This window comes from Spermophilus citellus, assembly GCF_964194105.1.
Source record: "Spermophilus citellus genome assembly, chromosome: 4".
Lineage (NCBI taxonomy): Eukaryota > Metazoa > Chordata > Mammalia > Rodentia > Sciuridae > Spermophilus > Spermophilus citellus.
This window is the reverse complement of record NC_138185.1, coordinates 143,059,368-143,080,081: the sequence shown is the minus strand read 5'-3', so window position 1 is coordinate 143,080,081 and position 20,714 is coordinate 143,059,368. Positions and strand designations below refer to the sequence as shown.

Below are 20,714 nucleotides of genomic sequence, written 5' to 3'. Positions count from 1 at the left end.
CTTCCCAACTTCTCTTCCTGGGAGATTGGTGTAAGTAGGCTGAGTTGCTGGCCAAGTGGTGAAGCTGCTGCCTGGGCAGGTGTGCCTGGCAGCACATGTCGTATTGGACAAGCTGGACTACAGCCAGGTGACAAAGCAGCTGGCTAGCCCATGTGGTACACTGGTCTGTTGGCTGGGCCCAGCCAGCCCACTCTGGGTGAGACAGGAGGTAAAATGGCAAGCTTGGCAGGCCAGGAGGAGAAGTGTTTGGCTGGACCAGGTGGGCCTGGTGGTGAATCAGTGTGCCCAGTAAGGTGGGGTGTGGCCAGGTGGTAAAGCAGGTGGCCATGTCTGTTGGGCCTAGCTGGCTTTGGCTAGGTGTATCTGGGCTGGGTGATGGGTCCTATGGGCTACTGGCAAAGCTGTGTGCTTTGCTGGGTAGTCCTGGCAGAGATGTGGCAGGCTGGCAGGCTGGGTTATGGGATGGTGGCAAAATTGTGGGCCTAGTAGGTTGAGCAGTGGGCTGGGTTGGGGACTGTAGACAGGGTGTCCAAGTAGGTGCTAGACTGGTCCCAAACCCAGTGGGTGACAAGGACCCGAGGACCTGTGAGTACCAGACTGCAGAGTGAACCAGGGACCAGGCTGGCATTGGGATCCTGGAAGTGCTGCCTTGGGTGGGCCCTGACAACCTGTTAGTGCTGGAATTGCTACATGGGCAAGCAGAGAGCCAAGTGCCCTCACACCTACTTTTCCAACCACCCAACTTGCTGTAGCTGGCTCTAAACCACTGCCAGCCACAGGAGTCACCGGGCTAGGGAGAGCTGGGTTCTCTCAGACTCTTCAACCTTTTCCCCCAGGTGAAATGCTTCCAGTTTTGGACTTTTCATGGGTTTGCTAGGCCTAGTCAATTCCTTGCTAGGCTCAGAAAGGCCCATGGACACCTAGTGGTGAACTCATGGATCTGGATTTCCAGTTCCTGTTGGTTCTGCTGCACTGCAGTCCCAAGGTGGCCCCTGGATTGCAGGGTGATTATTATTATTATTATTTTAGATTATTTAGATTATTATTTTAGATTATTCGGTTTCATGACTCAAAATGTTCATTTCTCTCCCTAGATTTGAAAAGTTTTCAGTCATTTCTTTTAACAGAATTTCGGCTCTTTGTCTTCTTCTGATAGTTCATGAATTGATTCACTTGGTGATGCACAGGAGTCAAATATGCTTATTTCACTCTTTTCTACTCTACTTTTTTTTTTTAGTTCCTCTGACAGGATAATTTCCAATGGTTTGCCTTTGATTTCATTGACTCTTCTGTATGACTCAGTCTGTTTTTGAAACTACTGAACTTTTTTCACTTCAGTCATTGTATTCTTCAGCCCCAGGATTTTCTGCCTTGTTCTTTTAAAATATTTCTATATCTTTATTAAACTTCTCATTTTATTCATGTATTGTTTTCCAGCTTTTGTTTAGTTGTCTATCTTCTCTTATAACTAGCTCATTGAGCTTCTTTCAATGAATATTTTCAATTCTCTGTCAAGTATTGCTATTGTGACTTTTTACTGGCAACATTAGGTGGGGAATTTACTGGAAGCTTTGTGATCCAAATAACAGGTTGCAAAGCCCTGATGATGCTCAAGACTAAGGAGGGTCTCCTTGAGAAGGTTAGCCTACACCCCATTGGCTGGCTCCATTGATAATAGTCTCAGCTAAACACTGAGTGCAGTCCTCTTTGCTTGAGGTCTCACCTCTATTCTGACTTGTCTCAGTCCTATCACAAGCAGCATTTACCAAGGGACCTGGAAGTCACCACAGTAATGCATTTACTCAGTGGCAGGTCCACCAAATTAAGTACTGGATGTGGATCCTGAAGTGGTCCTATGACTCAGCCCCAATTCTGCTTTGTTATATAGTCTGGAGGTATTCCTACTCAGAAGGAACCTAGAAGGAGACACAACTATTTGTATTTTTAGTGGCAGGCCTGTGGACCTCAGACCTAATTAAACAGTAAAGTTGTTCATAATTAGGCATTAGCCACAAAATATGTGGTCCAGGGATAGTCCTACCCAACCAGAGATGCTCTTAGAGACACACAAGACACATTTGTACTCCCAGTAACAAACCATCCTTATTGCTGGCTTTATACCCTGAACTTTGCCTATGACTTATATCTAACATCACTCTGCTATAGTCTGGTGGTAGTACTGCCCACCTGTGTACTCTGCAGAAGGCACTTGTATCTCTGCTCCAGTAACAAGCCTACTGACTTCATGTCTTACTGGAGACACTAAAGCAGCCCTATGACTCTGCTCTATTCCCTATATACTGTGTTCCATGAGCAGTTCTTCTTAAGCAGGCAGGTATCCAGCAGGAGTCACAATCATTCAGTCCTTGGTAACAAGCGTACTTACTATATGCAGACCAAGTAACCCTGTGACCTCTCTCAAATCCTGTTCAGCCATGGTTCCAGAGACAATCCCACCCACATAGGAACCTGGCAGGAATCGCATCCACTTGCTTCTCCAGTAGCAAGTTCCCTAACTGCAGAACTGAATACAGACCCAACAGTATACATGTAACATTGCTCTAGCCCCCCACTCCATTGACCAGGATCCCCAAGGCAGTCAGACAAGCAGATCTTTACCTGGCAGAATCTGTCTCTAAAGAAAGACTGCAAAAGATGTTTATTCTTTCAATTGTACAGAATACAATGAAAGGTCATATGAATGAAAATGAAAGTCAAACAACAACACCAAAGGCAACATATAAAGCTTCAATATACCACACTAAAATAATGGAGATGCATGAACTACTTGACAGAGAATTGAAAATATTCATTGAAAGAAGCTCAATGAGCTAGTTATAAGAGAAGATAGACAACTAAACAAAAGCTGGAAAACAATACATGAATAAAATGAGAAGTTTAATAAAGATATAGAAATATTTTAAAAGAACAAGGCAGAAAATCCTGGAGCTGAAGAATACAATGACTGAAGTGAAAAAAGTTCAGTAGTTTCAAAAACAGACTGAGTCATACAGAAGAGTCAATGAAATCAAAGGCAAAGTTGTTTTTTTTTCCCCTTTCCCCTCACAACTCTTATATGTAATTTTGTGTAACAATGAGGGTCTCCTTCCATTTCCATACATTTTCCCTTCTTTCTCCCTTTCTCCCACCCCACTCATCTGTTTAATGTTAATCTTTTCCTCGTGCTCTTCTTCCCTGTTCTGATCTTAGTTGCTCTCTTTATATCAAAGAAGACATTTGGCATTTGTTTTTTAAGGATTGGCTAGCTTCACTTAGCATTATCTGCTCTAATGCCATCCATTTCCCTGCAAAATCCATGGTTTTGTCATTTTTTAGTGCTGCGTAATACTCCATTGTGTATAAATGCCAGTTTTTTTAATCCATTCATCTATTGAAGGGCATCTAGGTTGATTCCAAAGTCTAGCTATTGTGAATTGTGCTGCTATGATCATTGATGTGGCAGTATCCCTATAGTATGCTCTTTTAAGGTCCTCAGGGAATAGACTGAGAAGGGTGATAGCTGGGTCAAATGGTGGTTCCATTCCCAGCTTTCCTAGGAATCTCCATACTGCTTTCCATATTGGCCGCACCAATTTGCAGTCCCACCAGCAATGTACAAGTGTACCCTTTTCCCCACATCCTCTCCAGCACTTATTGTTGTTTGACTTCACAATGGCTGCCAATCTTACTGGAGTGAGATGGTATCTTAGGGTGGTTTTGATTTGCATTTCTCTGACTGCTAGAGATGGTGAGCATTTTTTCATATACTTATTGATTGATTGTATGTCCTCCTCTGAGAAGTGTCTGTTCAGGTCCTTAGCCCATTTGTCGATAGGGTTGTTATCTTATTGTTTAATTTTTTGAGTTCTTTGTATATTCTGGATATTAGGGCTCTATCTGAAGTGTGAGGAGTAAAAATTTGTTCCCAGGATGTAGGTTCCCTGTTTACCTCTCTTATTGTTTCTCTTGCTGAGAAAAAACTTTTTAGTTTAAGTAAGTCCCACTTGTTTATTCTTGTATATAACTCTTGGGCTATGGGCGTCCTATTAAGGAATTTGGAGCCCGACCCCACAATGACAGCAGAATATATTTCAATTCATAGTACACATATAGAGCACAATTTTTCATGTCTCTGGTTGTACACAAAGTAGGGTCATACCAGATGTTTATTTCTTTTTTTTAAGAGAGAGAGAGAGAGAATATTTTTAATATTTATTTTTTAGTTTTCAGTGGACACAACATCTTTATTTTTATGTGGTGCTAAGGATCGAACCCAGCGCCCGGCACATGCCAGGCGAGCGTGCTACTGTTTGAGCCAGATCCCCAGCCCAGGTGTTTATTTCTTAAGGGGGAAAAATACAGAGTAAAATAGAACATTACACATTCACCATTGAGTTTTGTCAAATGCATTATTACTCGATTGGAATTTTTCTCATTCTTCTTCTTCTTATTATTAGTATTTTGGGTACTGGGAATTGACTCCAGGGGTGCTTAACCACTGAGCCACAACCCCAGCCTTTTTAATTTAATTTTTTAATTTGAGGCAGGGTCTAAGTTGCTTAGAGCCTTGCAAAGTTGCTGAGGCTGCTTTGAACTTGTGATCCTCCCGCCTCAACCTCCTGAGTTGCTGGGCTTACAGGCGTGTACTATTGCACTTATTTTTGAAGGGTATTTTTTTTCCTGGATTGTAGTTGTTTTCATATAGCATTATAAAAGACATGATTGCATTGTCTTTTGACTTTAATTTTGTTGTTAAAAAGTCATGTTTAATTCTAATTGTTGCTTCTTTAACCTACTTGGACTGTTTGCAATTTTTTTCTTTGCCTTTTTATTTCCAGTTTTACCATCATGTGCCTAAACGTGGATCTTTTTATTTTATTTGAAATTCATAAGACTTATTGAATTGATACCTTGGTATGTTTTATCAGCTTTGGAAAATTTTCAGCTATTATCTTTTTAAATATGGCACCTTCCCTATTTCCTTTCTGTTGTTTCTGATAATCTAATTACATGTATTTTAGATCTTCTCACTGTATCTAATCTTCTATCCCATTATTATTATTATTATTATTTGGTACTAGGAATTAAACCCAGGGGCACCTTACCAGTGGACCATATCCCCAACCCTTTTTTATATTTTATTTACAGACAACATCTCACCAAGTTGCTTAGGGCCTCGCTAAGTTGATGAGCTAGCTTTGAACTTGCAATCCTCCTGCCTCAGCTTCCTGAGTCACTGTGATTATAGGCATGCATCACCATGCCCAGTTTGTGTGTGTCTTTTGTTTTTCTCCATAATTTATTCTGAATATTTCCTTTTGAACTCTTTCCAAGTTCACTGATTCACTCTTTGGCTTTAATGACAGACTCCTGGTAAGACTTACCTCTTCCCCATCCCACTTCAGGTACACAAAGCTCATAATCAACATCTGCCAATGTGACCAAAATGACTGGTGTTTTTATTCCCAATCTGGGTTTAAATATATCATTTAATCATCACATCACATCTGTGGGCAGTGAGTGAGGCAATTTTTACTCCATTCCCTGTACTTTATCTATGTGATTTACTTGTTTTTCTATTTTACTCCATAGGACACATGTTTTAAGAAGGCAATAATTTTATTTTATTTATTTTTTTTTTAAAGAGAGAGAGGGGGGGGGGAGAGAGAGAGGAGAGAAAGAATTTTTTAATATTTATTTTTTGTAGTTTTCGGCGGACACAACATCTTTGTTGGTATGTGGTGCTGAGGATTGAACCCGGGCCACATGCATGCCAGGTGAGCGCGCTACCGCTTGAGCCACATCCCCAGCCCCGGCAATAATTTCAGATGGTTCAGTTCACTACAATATCCCCAAATGCTGAAACAAGGATAGGCATTCTATAAGCACTCAATAAATATGTACTGAATAAATAGTATGCCACTTTTGTTTTTAAGTAATCACCAAACTGAAGCTTTCAGAAAAGACAAATCAAAAACTTTATTTATTAAAATAACAACAACATTTACTCGGAAAGTCTGAAAGCAGAAAAGGAAAATAGTTGATTGCTTATTTGTTATTTTTCTCTCCATATTAGCCAGATGTCTATAGATTTAGGGTATAAAAACAATCTTTCATTTCCCACTTTGAATCCCCAAAAGCTCATGTATGACACAATGCAAAAATGTCCAGAGGTGAAATGACTAGGTTATAAGAGGTATAATTTAGCTGGCTTAATCCACTGATATGGATTAATTGGATGATAACTCTAGGCCCATAGGGTGTGGCTGAAGGAAGTAGGTCACTAAAGGCATGTCTTTGGTTTTTATATTTTATCTCTGATGAGTGGAGCTCTGCTTCCTGGTGGTCATGTCCTGGGATGAGTTTTCTACCAAGCCTTTTTGCCATCCGTTTTGCTTCACCTTTGGTCTGGAACAATGGGATCAGCTGTCTATGGACTAAAACCTCTGAAATTGTGAGCCAAATAAACTTTTCTCCATTTAATCATTCTTGTTAGGTCTTTTGGCCACAGTGATGAAAAAGCTGACTAAAACACCAACACAATGACATGTCACTGCTACTACTGAGGTTTATTTACTAGGGTTAGAAATTAATCAAGTAGCTCTAAATTTGGGTGACTCTAATGTTTATTAATAGATTCAGTGATCACCTACAGCAGCACCATCCCAGAAGAGTTTATGGTGCAAGGCACATCCAAGTCCCAAGTTGCATCATTTAGGTTTAAATACCTTGTTTTAACCTTTCCAAATAAGCTTTCTTCTCTTTAGGCTGATGGTAAATGTTGGGAGAAGGTAAATTTCCTTAATCAATTTCTTTTTGAGTTAAAGTGTATGCTCATTGTAAGAAAACATAAATTACAGAAATATAAAGCATTAAGTTTCTCTGTGTTTTTCTCCTTCTTTGTCCCTTCCCCCATACCCAAATCCAATATCAATATAGCAGTTTTATATGTAGCTCTTACAGTTCTCATTCATACACAAACATTTTTATAAGCTCCAAGTTTATACCATAAAAACAGGCAGATATAGGAGAAAAATAAAACCATAACTTAAACATTATTCTTCATTTCTGAATCAACAATATAGTATGGCCATAACTTTAGCTCAGATTAGCTAATCTAGTGATATCTGTTGCTGTATCACACAGTACTAGGAATAATGAATACTGGTAGTAATTTGTACTTAATATCAAAACTAGAATTATTCTCTAATTTGTCCATACTTAGTTAATTCCATGTAGAACTGAGTAATTGCTCAAAGTCACAGGTTTGATGAAGAGAAAAACAAAAGCATGAAGATGGTTTAATGTTACAGTGTTTTTTCAAGTATTTGATGATATATCTGAAATACTGTAATTTTGAAAATAATGCAAAATAAAATGAAATGGGCAAAAAAAAAAAAGGACACGAAATAGTGATGTCTTTCAAATTCTAGGTTTGTGGGCTTTTATAATTATACAAAAGCATAATTTCCTATGTAATTATTTCAACAAAAAAGTACTAAGTGATTATAGGATAAAATTTGTAACCAAGGATTATTTCCAAAAAAGAAAAATTAAGTACTAAGTCATAGTAGAACATTAGCAAAGCTAAATTTCTGTGAACCTCACTTTAAAAAAAATTAAATAGATGTAGATAGACATCATGCCTTTATTTGTTTAGTTTTTTTTTTTTTTTAATGCAGTGCCAAGGATCGAACCTGGTGCCTCACACATGCTAGGCTAGCGCTCTGCCACTGAGCTACAGTCCCAGCCCTGAATCTTGTTTCTTTATAAATACATTGGCTTTGCCAACAATTAATTTGAAATACTATATTCCATAAATCTATCTGAAAATCCAAAACAACTATATAAGGAAAAGTATCTGAATAGTTAACAAATAAAATTCTTGATTTTTCTCTTTTTGAAGGTTATACATTTTAATATGATCTTTTGGTTGATTTATGTAAAGCTTTGTATTTTTCATTTTCTCAAGCCCATCATTGCAGTGATATATGATACATCTTAATATCGAGTTTGCCATAAGCAATAAAATGAGGGTCCCAAAGAAATTTTAATATATTTCCCCATTTTTAACTCAGAGCTTTGCATTATTCAACTATTTTGCTTGGGATCCATGTTTAGTTGATATTTTAATACACACATAAATAATTCAAGATTTTAACTTAAAGGTAAAATTTAAGTAAATTATTTAAAAGTTTAATAGTAGTCATCACATACAAAGTGAAAATCTGAATGATAACTTAGAATATACACAAAACAATCTCTCTAAATATTATATTTTACATTCTAGTTTGCTTAGAGCAGTTTTCTATAATAAAAAATAAAGTTATTCATAAAATGATATTCAACATAAAATGGAAAATGTATCTCTAAGAGTCTGTATGAAGGAAAAAACGAAGTATAAATAATTAGTTCAATTGCAAACTTCTTATTGAACTTGTTTTTTCCCAATTTTAGGGATTGAACGTGCATATGCTAGGCAAGCACTTTACCAACTGAGTCACATACCTAGCCCCTCATATTGAACTTTTACCTAACACTTAAAAGCTAATAGCTGAACCAGAGGGTGAGACAATGAAAAAGATCAGTCCTCAAGAAATTTGCAACCTAGTAAAATTACTTAAGTCCTTGATAACATAAAGCTAAATAAAGTTATTTGTCACAAAAAATGGGAAGAAACAAAGTGTTAGGGTAGTTTATTTTGTTGAATAAATGCATGACACAGTATTTGAGTTCAAGGTTGTGTCATGGATAAGATGTAATCAGTTAAAGGGAAGAAGAAAAGAAAGCAGATAAGACAAAATAAGCAAAGGTAAGAGAGAAGAAAAGCAGAAGGGAGTATCTAAATGTTTCAGTATTATTAAAACAAAGGATACATATAGGAGAGGCCTAAGACAAAGAGTGAAAAAAGTTGCTATAGACATATGCCAAATGGCCTTTGATTCATGGCCAATCATCTTATAACTTTAGAAAGGAATGTAACACTATTGTGGAATTTTGTGCAAGGAAATGAACACTAGAAAGGAAAATCAATATGGTGGTAGAATTGACTATGAAACGTATGGAAGCAAAGAATGGACTCAAACTAGAAGAGTTTGGGCAAGGTACAACTTTAATTGAAGAGATGGGCATGGGGATATAATGAGGTAACAGATATATTAGAACTACAATATAAAGGATGAGATAATCAATTGAATGTTCATGGTGAAAGAGATATAGTTTACAGAACGATGACAAAATTCTGTGCCTGAACCACTAGGGGTGAATCAGTTATGATAAATAACAAAATGAGAAAAATACATGTGGAGTGGGAAATAAGTTCAAATTTTATATATAATGACAAATAGTCCTAAGGCCATATTTAACATGTCCAATTATAATAATGGATATAAAAGATATCTAAACAGAACTCTGATGAACTAAATAAAATTTTAATATATAAGATTAACAAAATCAAAGTTCTGAGAACTAAGTATGTGAGGAGACTCACTATTATCAAAATGTCAGTTCTTCCAAACCTTATGTATAGATTCAGCACAATTCCCATAAAAATTCCAAAAAGGTATTTTGTGGATAAGAAACAAAAGACAGAGCTGGGGTTGTGGCTCAGTGGTAGAGCACTCACCTAGCACAGGTAAGGCTTTGGGTTCGATCCTCAGCACCAAATAAATAAATAAATAAATGTTAAATTTTAAAAAAAGGACATAGTATAGTTGATATAATATTGAAGAAGAACTAAGTAAGTCTGAAGACTGGATACTATCTGACCAGACTCACTATGTTTTAATAATCCAAAAAGTGTGGTATTGGCAGAGGAATAGATGGGTCAACGGAACAAAGTACAGAGTCCAGAAATAGTTCACACAAATAACTAAAATAACAAGGCAATACAAAGAAGAAAAATGGTGCTAGAACAAATGGATATCTACTTTTAAAAAATAAATCTATACACTGATCTTATATCCTTTATAAAATCAATTCAAAATGTATTAAAGACACAAATGTAAAACACAAAGCTATCAAACTCTCAAAAGATAACATAGAATAAAATCTAGATAGAATTGGGTTTGGGTGGAATTTTTTTGGATATAACATTAAAGGTACAATAAAAAAAGGAAAGAATTGATAAGCTCGGCTTTATTAAAATTAAAAAACTTCTGGTCTGTGAAAAACATTAATTACTATGAGAAGCAGATGTCAAACTACAGAATGGGAGAAAATATGTGCAAATGATATACCCGAAAAAAACCTGCTATCCAAAATATACAAAGAACTCTTAATACTCAATATTAATATTAATAATCCAATTAAAATGGGCAAAAGAGGGGCTGGGTTTATGGCTCAGTGGTAGAGTGCTTACCTAGGATGGGTGAGGCCCTGGGACCATGGTCAGCACCACATAAAAACAAATAAACACCACCAAAAAATAAAGTAAAGGTTAAATTCTAAAAAAGAAAAAAAATGGGCAAAAGATCTATAAAGAAAAATTTCACCAGAGAAGATATACAGATGGCAGATAAGCATATGAAAAGATGCTCAATGTCTTAAATCATTAGAAAACTTCAAACTTTAACAACAGTGAGATAACGCTACAAACCTAATATAATAGCCAAAACAACATCTAATGCTGGTAAGAATGGAAGAAAAGAAATTCATTTATTACTGGTGGGATGCAAAATAGTACAGCTCTAATGGAAGACAGTTTGTCAGTTTCTTACAAAGCTAAACATCCTTTCATTATACTTTTATAAATACAATAATCATACTCATTGGTATTTACACAAATGAATTGAAAACTTACGTTTACACAAAAACATGCACATGGATGTTTATAGTAGTTATATTCATAATTGCCAAAAGGTGGAAGCAACTAAGTTGTCCTTCAGGAGGTGAAAGGATATAATAAACTTTGTTATGTTCAGACAATGGAATATTATTAGGAACTTGTAAGAAATAAGCTAACAAGACTTAAAAAAAATGAGGGAACCTAAATGCAAACTAATACAAGAAAGAAGCTAATCGGGAAAGGATACATACTGTATTTTTTTATATGACATCCTGGAAAAAACAAAGGTATGGAGACAATAAAATGAGTGGTTGCCAGAGATTAAAGAAGACCAATGAAGAAATGAATAAGTGGAACATAGATCTTAAGGTGGCAAAACTATTCTGTATGATATTATAATAGTGGATACATGTCATTTGACACTATCAAAACATATAGACTGTAAAAATTAACAGTGAACCTTAATGTAAACTATGGGATTTTTATGATAATATTTAATCAAAATAGGTTCAGCAGTTGTAAAAAATGTATGACTCTGGCACAGAAAGTTAATGGTGGAGTAGACCATGCTTGTGTGGAAGCAGGGAGTATATAAGGGAACTCCGTACATCTCAATTTTGCTGTGAACTGAAAGATGTCCCCCACATTCTATTTTTTTAAAGAGGGTGCAAATAAACATGATTATAAAATAACCAATTAAAGTAATGGTATTATTCCCATTTGTCCAGTAACGTTGATAAAAAAATTAGAGATCATTTTGGTGATATACAGTAAAATAAACTCAACTGGCTAAATAAAGTGATTGTCTTTTCATATGCCTCTGTATCATGACATAGATTGCAAGGATGGGAAGAATAAAGAGGAAAATAGTGCAATGAAAGAAATAATTACACATACAGGAGTTACAGGTAAAATTAAAGGGGAACAAAAGAGACATATATCACATAGAAGTCATGGAAAGGTTGTGTTAACCAAAGAAAAAGTCAATATAGAGAAGTTGGTAATGTTAATGAATAAGCTGTTGATATTTTTTCAATTAATCAATGATTCTATTAATTTCTTCTTAAATGACTGCTTAGTCAATGATGTTTTTGAAAATGCTTTTTCAAAAATTATGTATATACGTAGATGTTTTATAGTTGTCAGGCTCTGGAGATACCTGGAAAAGAGAGAGAGAGATAAGAAGAAGAAGAAAATGAAGGTAAATGCATCATTTTTATTCAATGTCAGTAGATATCTCACCTTAAAGATCTAACATTGTAATGTTCAATAGGGAAATGGACTGTAAAGACAAATACAATACCAAACAGCAAAGTAAATAGTGAGCTGTTTAGGTAGAGCTGAACATATAATTGTAGTAGTATCTAAATAAGAATTTAATGGTTTTGAATTTGTGTGTACATGCAGCAAAAGCAGAAGGACCTAAAAGTAAGGGGTTCCTTTTAGTAAGTCTGAGAAATGTTTGGATAGTATTACTTCAATCAGTTTTTTGATAAAAGGCAATTCCAGCCCAATTGACTGACCTATTTTTCAATCCTGTTCATCATCATCTTTCTGGAGACCTGGTATCAGTAACTATTTTCTATCATGGAAACTCTCAAAGAGTTTTCCTAATTTTTGCTGAATCCTCATTAATTCTCTTGATCCTTCAGATTCCCTATCCCAAACATGTAAATAGGAGTGTGTCTCAAGATTTGGGGAAAAAACACAGACACACAGAATACTTTTTCTAATCTTTTTTATAATCTGTCATTAGTCTCATTTCCTTACACAATTTCAGCTGGTATTTCTATGAAGACAGAAATGTATAAAGCAATATTTCAAGGATCAGACCTTACAATCAAAGGATCTAATCCAGATTTTTACTGATTCCACTCAACATATTTTTTTAATTTGTTTTATTTATTTATTTTTTTATCTGGTGCTGAGGATCAAATCCAGTACCTCACATGTGTAAGGCAATAGCTCTACTACTGAGCTATAACCTCAGCCCCCACTCAACATCATTAAATTGACATTTTGTTGTATTTAAAAAAGAGCTCTACTGCACTTTTGCCTCATTTTCCATCTTTCCCTTGAATATTCCCTTGAAGTCTCTTCCCCTGAATATTTTCAGAAAAGCTGTATTTCTCCTCTCTTCTTATTTGTATGAGGAAATCCAATTCATCATCAAATCTTCCCTGTAATACTTATGCACAATAACCTAATTCTTATCTTGCTACATGATTTAATACTTGGTTTTATATTGTCCTTTATCTTCTCATTGTTTAATGTATTACTCCCATTTCACTGACCTGCCTGCAAACTTTTCTGAAATGTAATGTCTTTGTATCATAGTGATCTTAAGATTATAAGCAGTTTTAATATTCTTAGTTATTGACTGAGGAGCTGAAAAAAATCACTAATGACAAAATCAATGTTCTTTCTCCTCTCATCTAATGTCATATATACAGAGTCAATGTGTGTATCTCACTTTTTAAATAAAGTCACTGTAAATCTTAGATTTACTTGCCTTGTCTTCTAAGTGCAATTCTAAAAAGCGTAGATAAGCCACAGGTGCAAATGCATCAGCTGAATGTACAACCACTTCTGAAGAATCTCTGAAATATAATTATAATGCATTTATTTACTATACAAATTATGGCAAGTTACTCCTGCTACTGACAGAAGAGACAAAAAATCCTCACTGTGTACTAATTTCCATTGATGTACAACATGCAGTGATTAACATGTATTTTTAATGATTCAATAATTGGGTAAAAGGATCAAGAATAGTAAACTTTTGAAAAAATAATGAAGTTTTTCATCTTCATAAGAGCACATAGTTCAACTTGTAGGTTCACTCAAAGCTCTTGGAACAATTTTAAGACTTAAACTCCTGCTCAATTTCATTTTCACAAATTTGCTTGGTAGGGACTAAACATTAGTGCTTTATCTTCATTATTCTTTTTATTTTCAAAAGGTAATTCATTCAGTGTTTCACACAAAATCTCAATTATCTTTCACAAAAGCATTACCCAGGATGGTTTAAGCTTCAGCTGAACTCTTCACACTGCAACATCATTGCTATTAAAATTGATCGCCTGACACAGTAATTACCACATTCAGGTAAAACTGCTTGTTGGAACCATATAGATACATGTAAATTAACCCAACTTTATCAAAGATACCCTGTAAAACACATATGAGTAACAAATTATGTGTGAAATTCTAATAGCTAATTATTTTTTATTATTGTTTATTGGAAGTGATAATACTTTGCATTTTAACTGGAAATTTAAATAGAAATTTCTCATATCTCTTTAATGCCTTAGGAAGCAGTTCCATTGTTTGGATTAATATTGTTAGCATTTTGATCACTGTAGTATAGCAGAATAAATCCTTACTTTGACCTTTTGTCACTGAGGCAAAAACATTTTTGAATCAACTTTTGTGATATAAAGTTATTTAGAGGCAATAGAAAAAACATCAGAATATGTGACTGCAAAATACTAAATTTCCATGAGCAAAATATGTTTACTTTCTATATGAAAGATTCAAGATAGATTTAAAAACTATGTTTGATGCCAGGCATGGTGGATTACACCTGTAATACCAGTGATTTGGGAGGGATCCTTGGCAGGAGAATTGTAAGCTAGAGGCCAGTCTCAGCACCTTAGCACGACCCTGTCTCAAAATCAAAAATTAAAAACACTGGGGATGTAGCTTAGTGGTAAAGGACCCCTGGGTTTAATTCCCAGTACCAAAAACAAACAAACAAAAACAAAAGTAAGTTTGATGATTTATAAAAAAAGTGCGTTACATTCATGAACCTTTATATCAAATATGCATTTTGTTAATGATTAGAAAAAGCAACATTAAAAAGGACTTCTTTTATATATAACTATAATGCACCAATTAAGATATTAATAATAACAACAATAGAATGATCACTAAAGTAGAGCAAACAGATCAGAGGAAGGGAGTTGGGTGGGAAAGGGAAAGTACTGGGGAATGTGAGTAATCAGTTTTTACGTAATATGTATATATACAAATACGGCATAATAAATTCTATTACTATGTATACTTATAATCCACCAATTAGAAGACAGAACTTGTTGGACATTAAAAGCAAAGCAAAGTATAACACAACAGAAATAGAATCATTCATGAGTCAGGATCCTGATGAAAAGATATGACTTACCTTCATAGGTTACATCAACTAAATGATGCTTCCAGGTATCATGAGGAGGAACAGAAAGATAAAGTACAGAGGAAGCCCTCTTGCTTGTTACCACCTGCCTCTCTGGATTAATCCCCACTTGGTTTGTTATTCCTAATTTGTTATTTCTTTATTTCTCAGAGTTGTCTACTCTAATTGTATCTTGGCTGAGCAATAAGATTCAACCATCAATTCCTGTTACAATGTCACTTAACAGATTAAACTTTAATCTGTTTCTGAACCTGGTCTTGGAAACTGATCCTGAGCTTTAATTATGCCTAATTTAGGCAGCTTGGTTTTGATATCCCCGATAATGGAGTGTACCAAAACTATAATTAATCTGAAGCAATACTATCTACTGAAAGGATCTATCTCAGTAGGAAGGTGCAGGCCCTCCCTTCTCATGTCAGTTATCACCAATAAAAAAACAAAGGATGACAGCAAATAGCTTACTTAATTGATGCAATTATTGCATTTGAAATCAAGGTAATTATAAAGAGAGAATATATAACATTCTCAACATTAAATGAAAGAAAATGTGATTTTGGTGGATTCTATTAAATCAATAATCTCTAACTGACTAACAACATTTCATTCATTTATTTAAAGCAAGACTCAACTGGGAGAGAATAGATCTGATATGAACAGTTTTTAATTTTAGACAGAATATGTCACTATTGCTCTTCTTTTTCTATGAACTGAAGCCACTTTTTTTTTTTTTTTCCAAGGATGCCTGGTCTCTGTTTTCATCCTACATTGCTCTGAGTCCTAAAAGCAGGATCTGTCAGTACATCTTTAAACTAACCCAGAAAATTAAGATCAATTGTGCCACAGCAAATATGCTTTCTAATTGGCTGCTGTCTTCCCCATTCCTTCTTAACACAAGTAATCAGTGCGTTACTACTTTTTCTATAAGTGAGGCATTTGAGGCATTTCCATTCCAAGTGCTTATCCACATCCCCCGCACACTTTTTTTTTTCCTATATTGAGCTCATGCCTATGTACAACTTTAAAATGGCAGCTAATAAGCAGGAAGTGTGAATCAGGCGGTATAGCGATACCAGACTTCAAACTATACTGCAGAGCAATAGTAACAAAAACAGCATGGTACTGGTACCAAAACAGGCGGGTGGACCAATGGTACAGAATAGAGGACACAGTAACCAATCCACAAAACTACAACTATCTTATATTTGATAAAGGGGCTAAAAGCATGCAATGGAGGAAGGATAGCATCTTCAACAAATGGTGCTGGGAAAACTGGAAATCCATTTGCATCAAAATGAAACTGAATCCCTTTCTCTCACCATGCATAAAAGTTAACTCAAAATGGATCAAGGAGCTTGATATTAAATCAGAGACACGGCGTCTGATAGAAGAAAAAGTTGGCTATCTACAGATTGTGGGGTTGGACTCCAAATTCCTCAATAGGACACCCATAGTGCAAGAGTTAACAACTAGAATCAACAAATGGGACTTACTCAAACTAAAAAGTTTTTTTCTCAGAAAAGAAACAATAAGAGAGATAAACAGGGAGCCTACATCCTGGGAACAAATCTTTACTCCACACACTTCAGATAGAGCCCTAATATCCAGAGTATACAAAGAACTCAAAAAATTAGACAATAAGATAACAAATAACCCAATCAACAAATGGGCCAAGGACCTGAACAGACACTTCTCAGAGGAGGACATACAATCAATCAATAAGTACATGAAAAAATGCTCACCATCACTAGCAGTCAGAGAAATGCAAATCAAAACCACCCTAAGATACCATCTCACTCCAGTAAGATTGGCAGCCACTATGAAGTCAAACAACAACAAGTGCTGGCAAGGATGCGGGGAAAAGGGTACAGTTGTTCATTGTTGGTGGGACTGCAAATTGGTGCAGCCAATTTGGAATGCAGTATGCAGATTTCTTGGAAAGCTGGGAATGGAACCACCATTTGACCCAGCTATTCCCCTTCTCGGTCTACTCCCTAAAGACCTAATGAGAGCATGCTACAGGGACACTGCTACATCGATGTTCATAGCAGCACAATTCACAATAGCAAGATTGTGGAACCAACCTAAATGCCCTTCAATAGATGAATGGATAAAAAAAATGTGGCATTTATACACAATGGAGTATTACTCTGCATTAAAAAATGACAAAATCATAGAATTTGGAGGGAAATGGATGGCATTAGAGCAGATTATGCTAAGTGAAGCTAGCCAATCCTTAAAAAACAAATGCCAAATGACTTCTTTGATAAGGGGAGTAACCAAGGACAGTAGGGACGAAGAGCTTGAGAAGAAGATTAACATTAAACAGGGATGAGAGGTGGGAGGGTAAGGGAGTGAGAAGGGAAATCGCATGGAAATGGAAGTTGATCCTCAGGGTTATACAAAATTACATATAAGAGGAAAGGAGGGGTAAGAGAAGAATAATACAAGTGGAAGAAATGATTTACAGTAGAGGGGGTAGAGAGAGAAAAGGGGAGGGGTGGGGAAGGGGGATAATAGAGAATAGCATAGACAGCAGAATACATCAGACACTAGAATGGCAATATGTAAATCAATGGAAGTGTAACTGATGTGATACAGCAATCTGCATACGGTGTAAAAATGGGAGTTCAAACCCACTTGAATCAAACTGTGAAATCTGATATATTAAGAACTATGTAATGTTTTGAACGACCAACAATAAAAAAAATAAATAAATATACTCTAAAAAAAATAAAAATAAAATGGCAGCTAAGTCTGAGTTGAATCTCTTTCCTGAGGCCAGTCTCCTGATGTGTGAGAGAACCTCAAAAGAAACACTCATCTAAAAAGAACTTCTTACTTCAAAAGAAAATTCCTTGTATTCTTTTGAGACTCAGAAATGGTCTTTGTTCTTTCCTCTCCTCTAATAAAACAACTGTGATAGGTTGGGGCCAAGACACTGTATACCATTCCAATTCAAACATATGGTCTCTGTATTCACTAAAGTATACACAGATAGTCCTGTAGACTCACACCTACCCTCACAGACATCTATGTGATTTCTGTGAAGCCAGTCCTTATACCCACAGTCAGTACAAGTTTTCTTCTTCATGTTCTTTAGTATTGCATTTATAGCCCTGTTATAACACATCAACTGTAATTGTGTGAGAGGTATTAGTTTTGTTCATCTTTGCCTATTCATGTGCCATCCCAATCTATCCCAGCTCAGTAGAGTACAATGGCTGGGATTAAACATTAATAACTGTATAGTTAAACTTTGTCAAACACCTGTACATTTTCATATTAACTACTGAAATGATTAGAAATCCACACTAATTTTAATTACCTTTACATATGAATACATACTTTTTCATACATACATAACACTGTCTCTTTCATGAGTAATACTTTAAAAAGTATGTGAAACAAAGCATGTAAACAAAATAATAATGGCAATTTAACAATATTTAATATACATATTACATTTGATGTACATGTAAACATTCATGCACACATGAATATCAATAATGCCATATAGTATTCCTAGCATAATAAAAATAAAGGTTAATGGATCTAAAAATTTAAATATAAGAAAAAGAGTTAATACATTTAAATAAATTCCCAGGTAATACAAAATCAATATGAGAAGGCAACTAAGTTAAAAGTCTTTGCTTCCTCCTCATGGGGAAATGCCTCAGTATGGTGCTCTGTACTGAATATATCTTGATAGGTAGCAAATATGAGTAGTTTGAGAAAGTAGAAAATGAATGGATAGTTTAAAATTTTTTTTTTTCTTTTAATATTTGTTTAGTTATCAATAGAATTTTATTTTATTCATTTATATGTGGTGCTGAGAATTGAACCCAGGGCCTCACACATGCTAGGTAAGTACTCTACCACTGAGCCACAACCCCAGACCAAATGGATAGTTTTTTAACCATGTGATTTTGTCCTTCCTTCCTTCATTCATTCTGGTTTTCCTTTACCCCATATATAACAATTTTGTAGCAGTAGTATAGTAATAATGACTATCCAAAGGAAAATACTGACATTAAAAAATCAATACTGACATTAAAAAGGATTATTCATCAACAGAGAAAATAAAGTGATTACTTTCTTCAATATACTTTAGGATTTAAGTTCTGATATATATGTATACAATAGTAATTTTTTAAGATTTGAGAACCTACAATTTCCCAGGAATTGTCCTCTTCTTTTAAAAGCTAGGCTGTAATTCTTTTCATCAGAGCTTCTAAGGAAAAAAAAAAACCTTATTTTCTGATCTAAAATTTGTATTTTAGAGGTTAGTGACTTTATATATTAATTAATATGAAAAGTGAATTATAAAAGGTTCCACATTGAATTTTTTAAAATTATGAAGGTTTATGAAACTGTCTTTCCTAGAAGATTTAAAAAATGTTAAAGTTCTGGAATCATTTCAATCTCTAAATTATTTCACTATACAACAAGGATTCAATCTGTGTTTAAAATATTCCTAATTATCAATTGTGCGACCCCGGAGATCCGGGCTGACTGATTCCCTCGGCCTGCCCCGCGGCTACAGAAGGCGGGACGCCGCAGAGAATCGATTAATTAGCAAGCAGGGAGGAAAGTGGCTGCCATTCGGTGGAACCCCGCCGGCCAAGACTGCACTGACCCCCGGGCTGAGTACGGGATTTCAGACAGGGAAGGAAGCGATACAGTCCCGTCCCCCACAACGGAAACTCCACCAAGGCAATCAGCGGCCACCATCTTGGAGAGCTGAAGTATCCACCGCCACTCTCCGACAGACTGCAACAATAAAACAGGTCTGTGTCACTCAGCCCATCCCCCATACATCGGGGAATCCGCATAAAACCTCTCCTAGGCTTTCCGGGGGAGGGAGTATCAGAGTGAGCACGCATAAAGACTAGGGGAAAACTAGAGACACCTGACCTTCAACTCCCCCTCCCATCAACAGCCAAAACGAAACCTGTCTAGCCAGCGCTGTGGGAGGGGCAAGCAGAACAAATCAAAACGATAGAGTGCAGGGATCCCAATAGCCAATTGTGCGACCCCGGGGATCCAGGCTGACTGATTTGCCCGGCCTTCCCCGTGGCTACAGAAGGCGGGGCGCTGCAGAGAAGTGATTAATTAGCAAGCAGGGAGAAAAGTGGCTACAATTCTGTGGAATCCTGCTGGATGAGCCCGCACTGACCCCCAGGCAGAGTGCGGGATTTCAGAGGGGGAAGGAAGCGGTACAGTCCTATCCCCCACAACGGAAACAAAACAATAGAGTGCCGGGGTCCCCAATAGACACCCTCCACACCCCACAAACGGCAGGTCCAGAGTACAGTTTGAACTGCCGAGAGCCATCACTCAGGGGAAGTCTGGTCTAGCAGGAGAAACCAAGACTAGCAGGAGAAACTAGGGGACTAGAGGCCAGGCACTCGCGACTGGGCGGCTGGAAACTGCAGGCCCGCCAGCGACAGTTCGCCCACTGCCCGCATAACTGGGCGGTAGGAGAACGTCTGCCCGCCGACTACCAACCGTTGGACTGGGTGCCTAGAGATCGCCCGCCCACCAGCGACAGCCGGCCCGCTGTCCGCGCGACTGGGCGGCCGGAGTCCACTCCCCCGCAGAGACCCATCACCCGCCCAATGCCTGAGATACTGGGCGGCTGGAAACAGCCCGCCTGCCTCGACGGGGAGCTGAAACCAAACAGAGACAGTCCAGTCACACAGCCCCATTAGGACACCCCAGCAAGGAGCCTGGGGC

The 20,714-nt window shown here is 36.6% G+C and overlaps 1 protein-coding gene across 2 annotated transcripts in view; it reads right to left on the bottom strand.

Annotated features, from left to right (window-relative positions):
- Positions 1 to 11,851: 11,851 nt before the first annotated feature.
- DPH6 (diphthamine biosynthesis 6) overlaps positions 11,852 to 20,714 on the bottom strand; it is a 170,336-nt gene continuing 161,473 nt past the window's right edge. For both annotated transcript variants that reach the window (XM_081291053.1, XM_081291054.1), the window contains 2 exons: positions 13,299 to 13,386; positions 11,852 to 11,945 (listed from right to left, as the gene is read on the bottom strand). In XM_081291053.1, the coding sequence (XP_081147179.1) occupies positions 11,892 to 11,945; positions 13,299 to 13,386 (142 nt within the window). In that variant the 3' untranslated portion in view covers positions 11,852 to 11,891. The remainder of the gene's footprint in view (positions 11,946 to 13,298; positions 13,387 to 20,714) is intronic.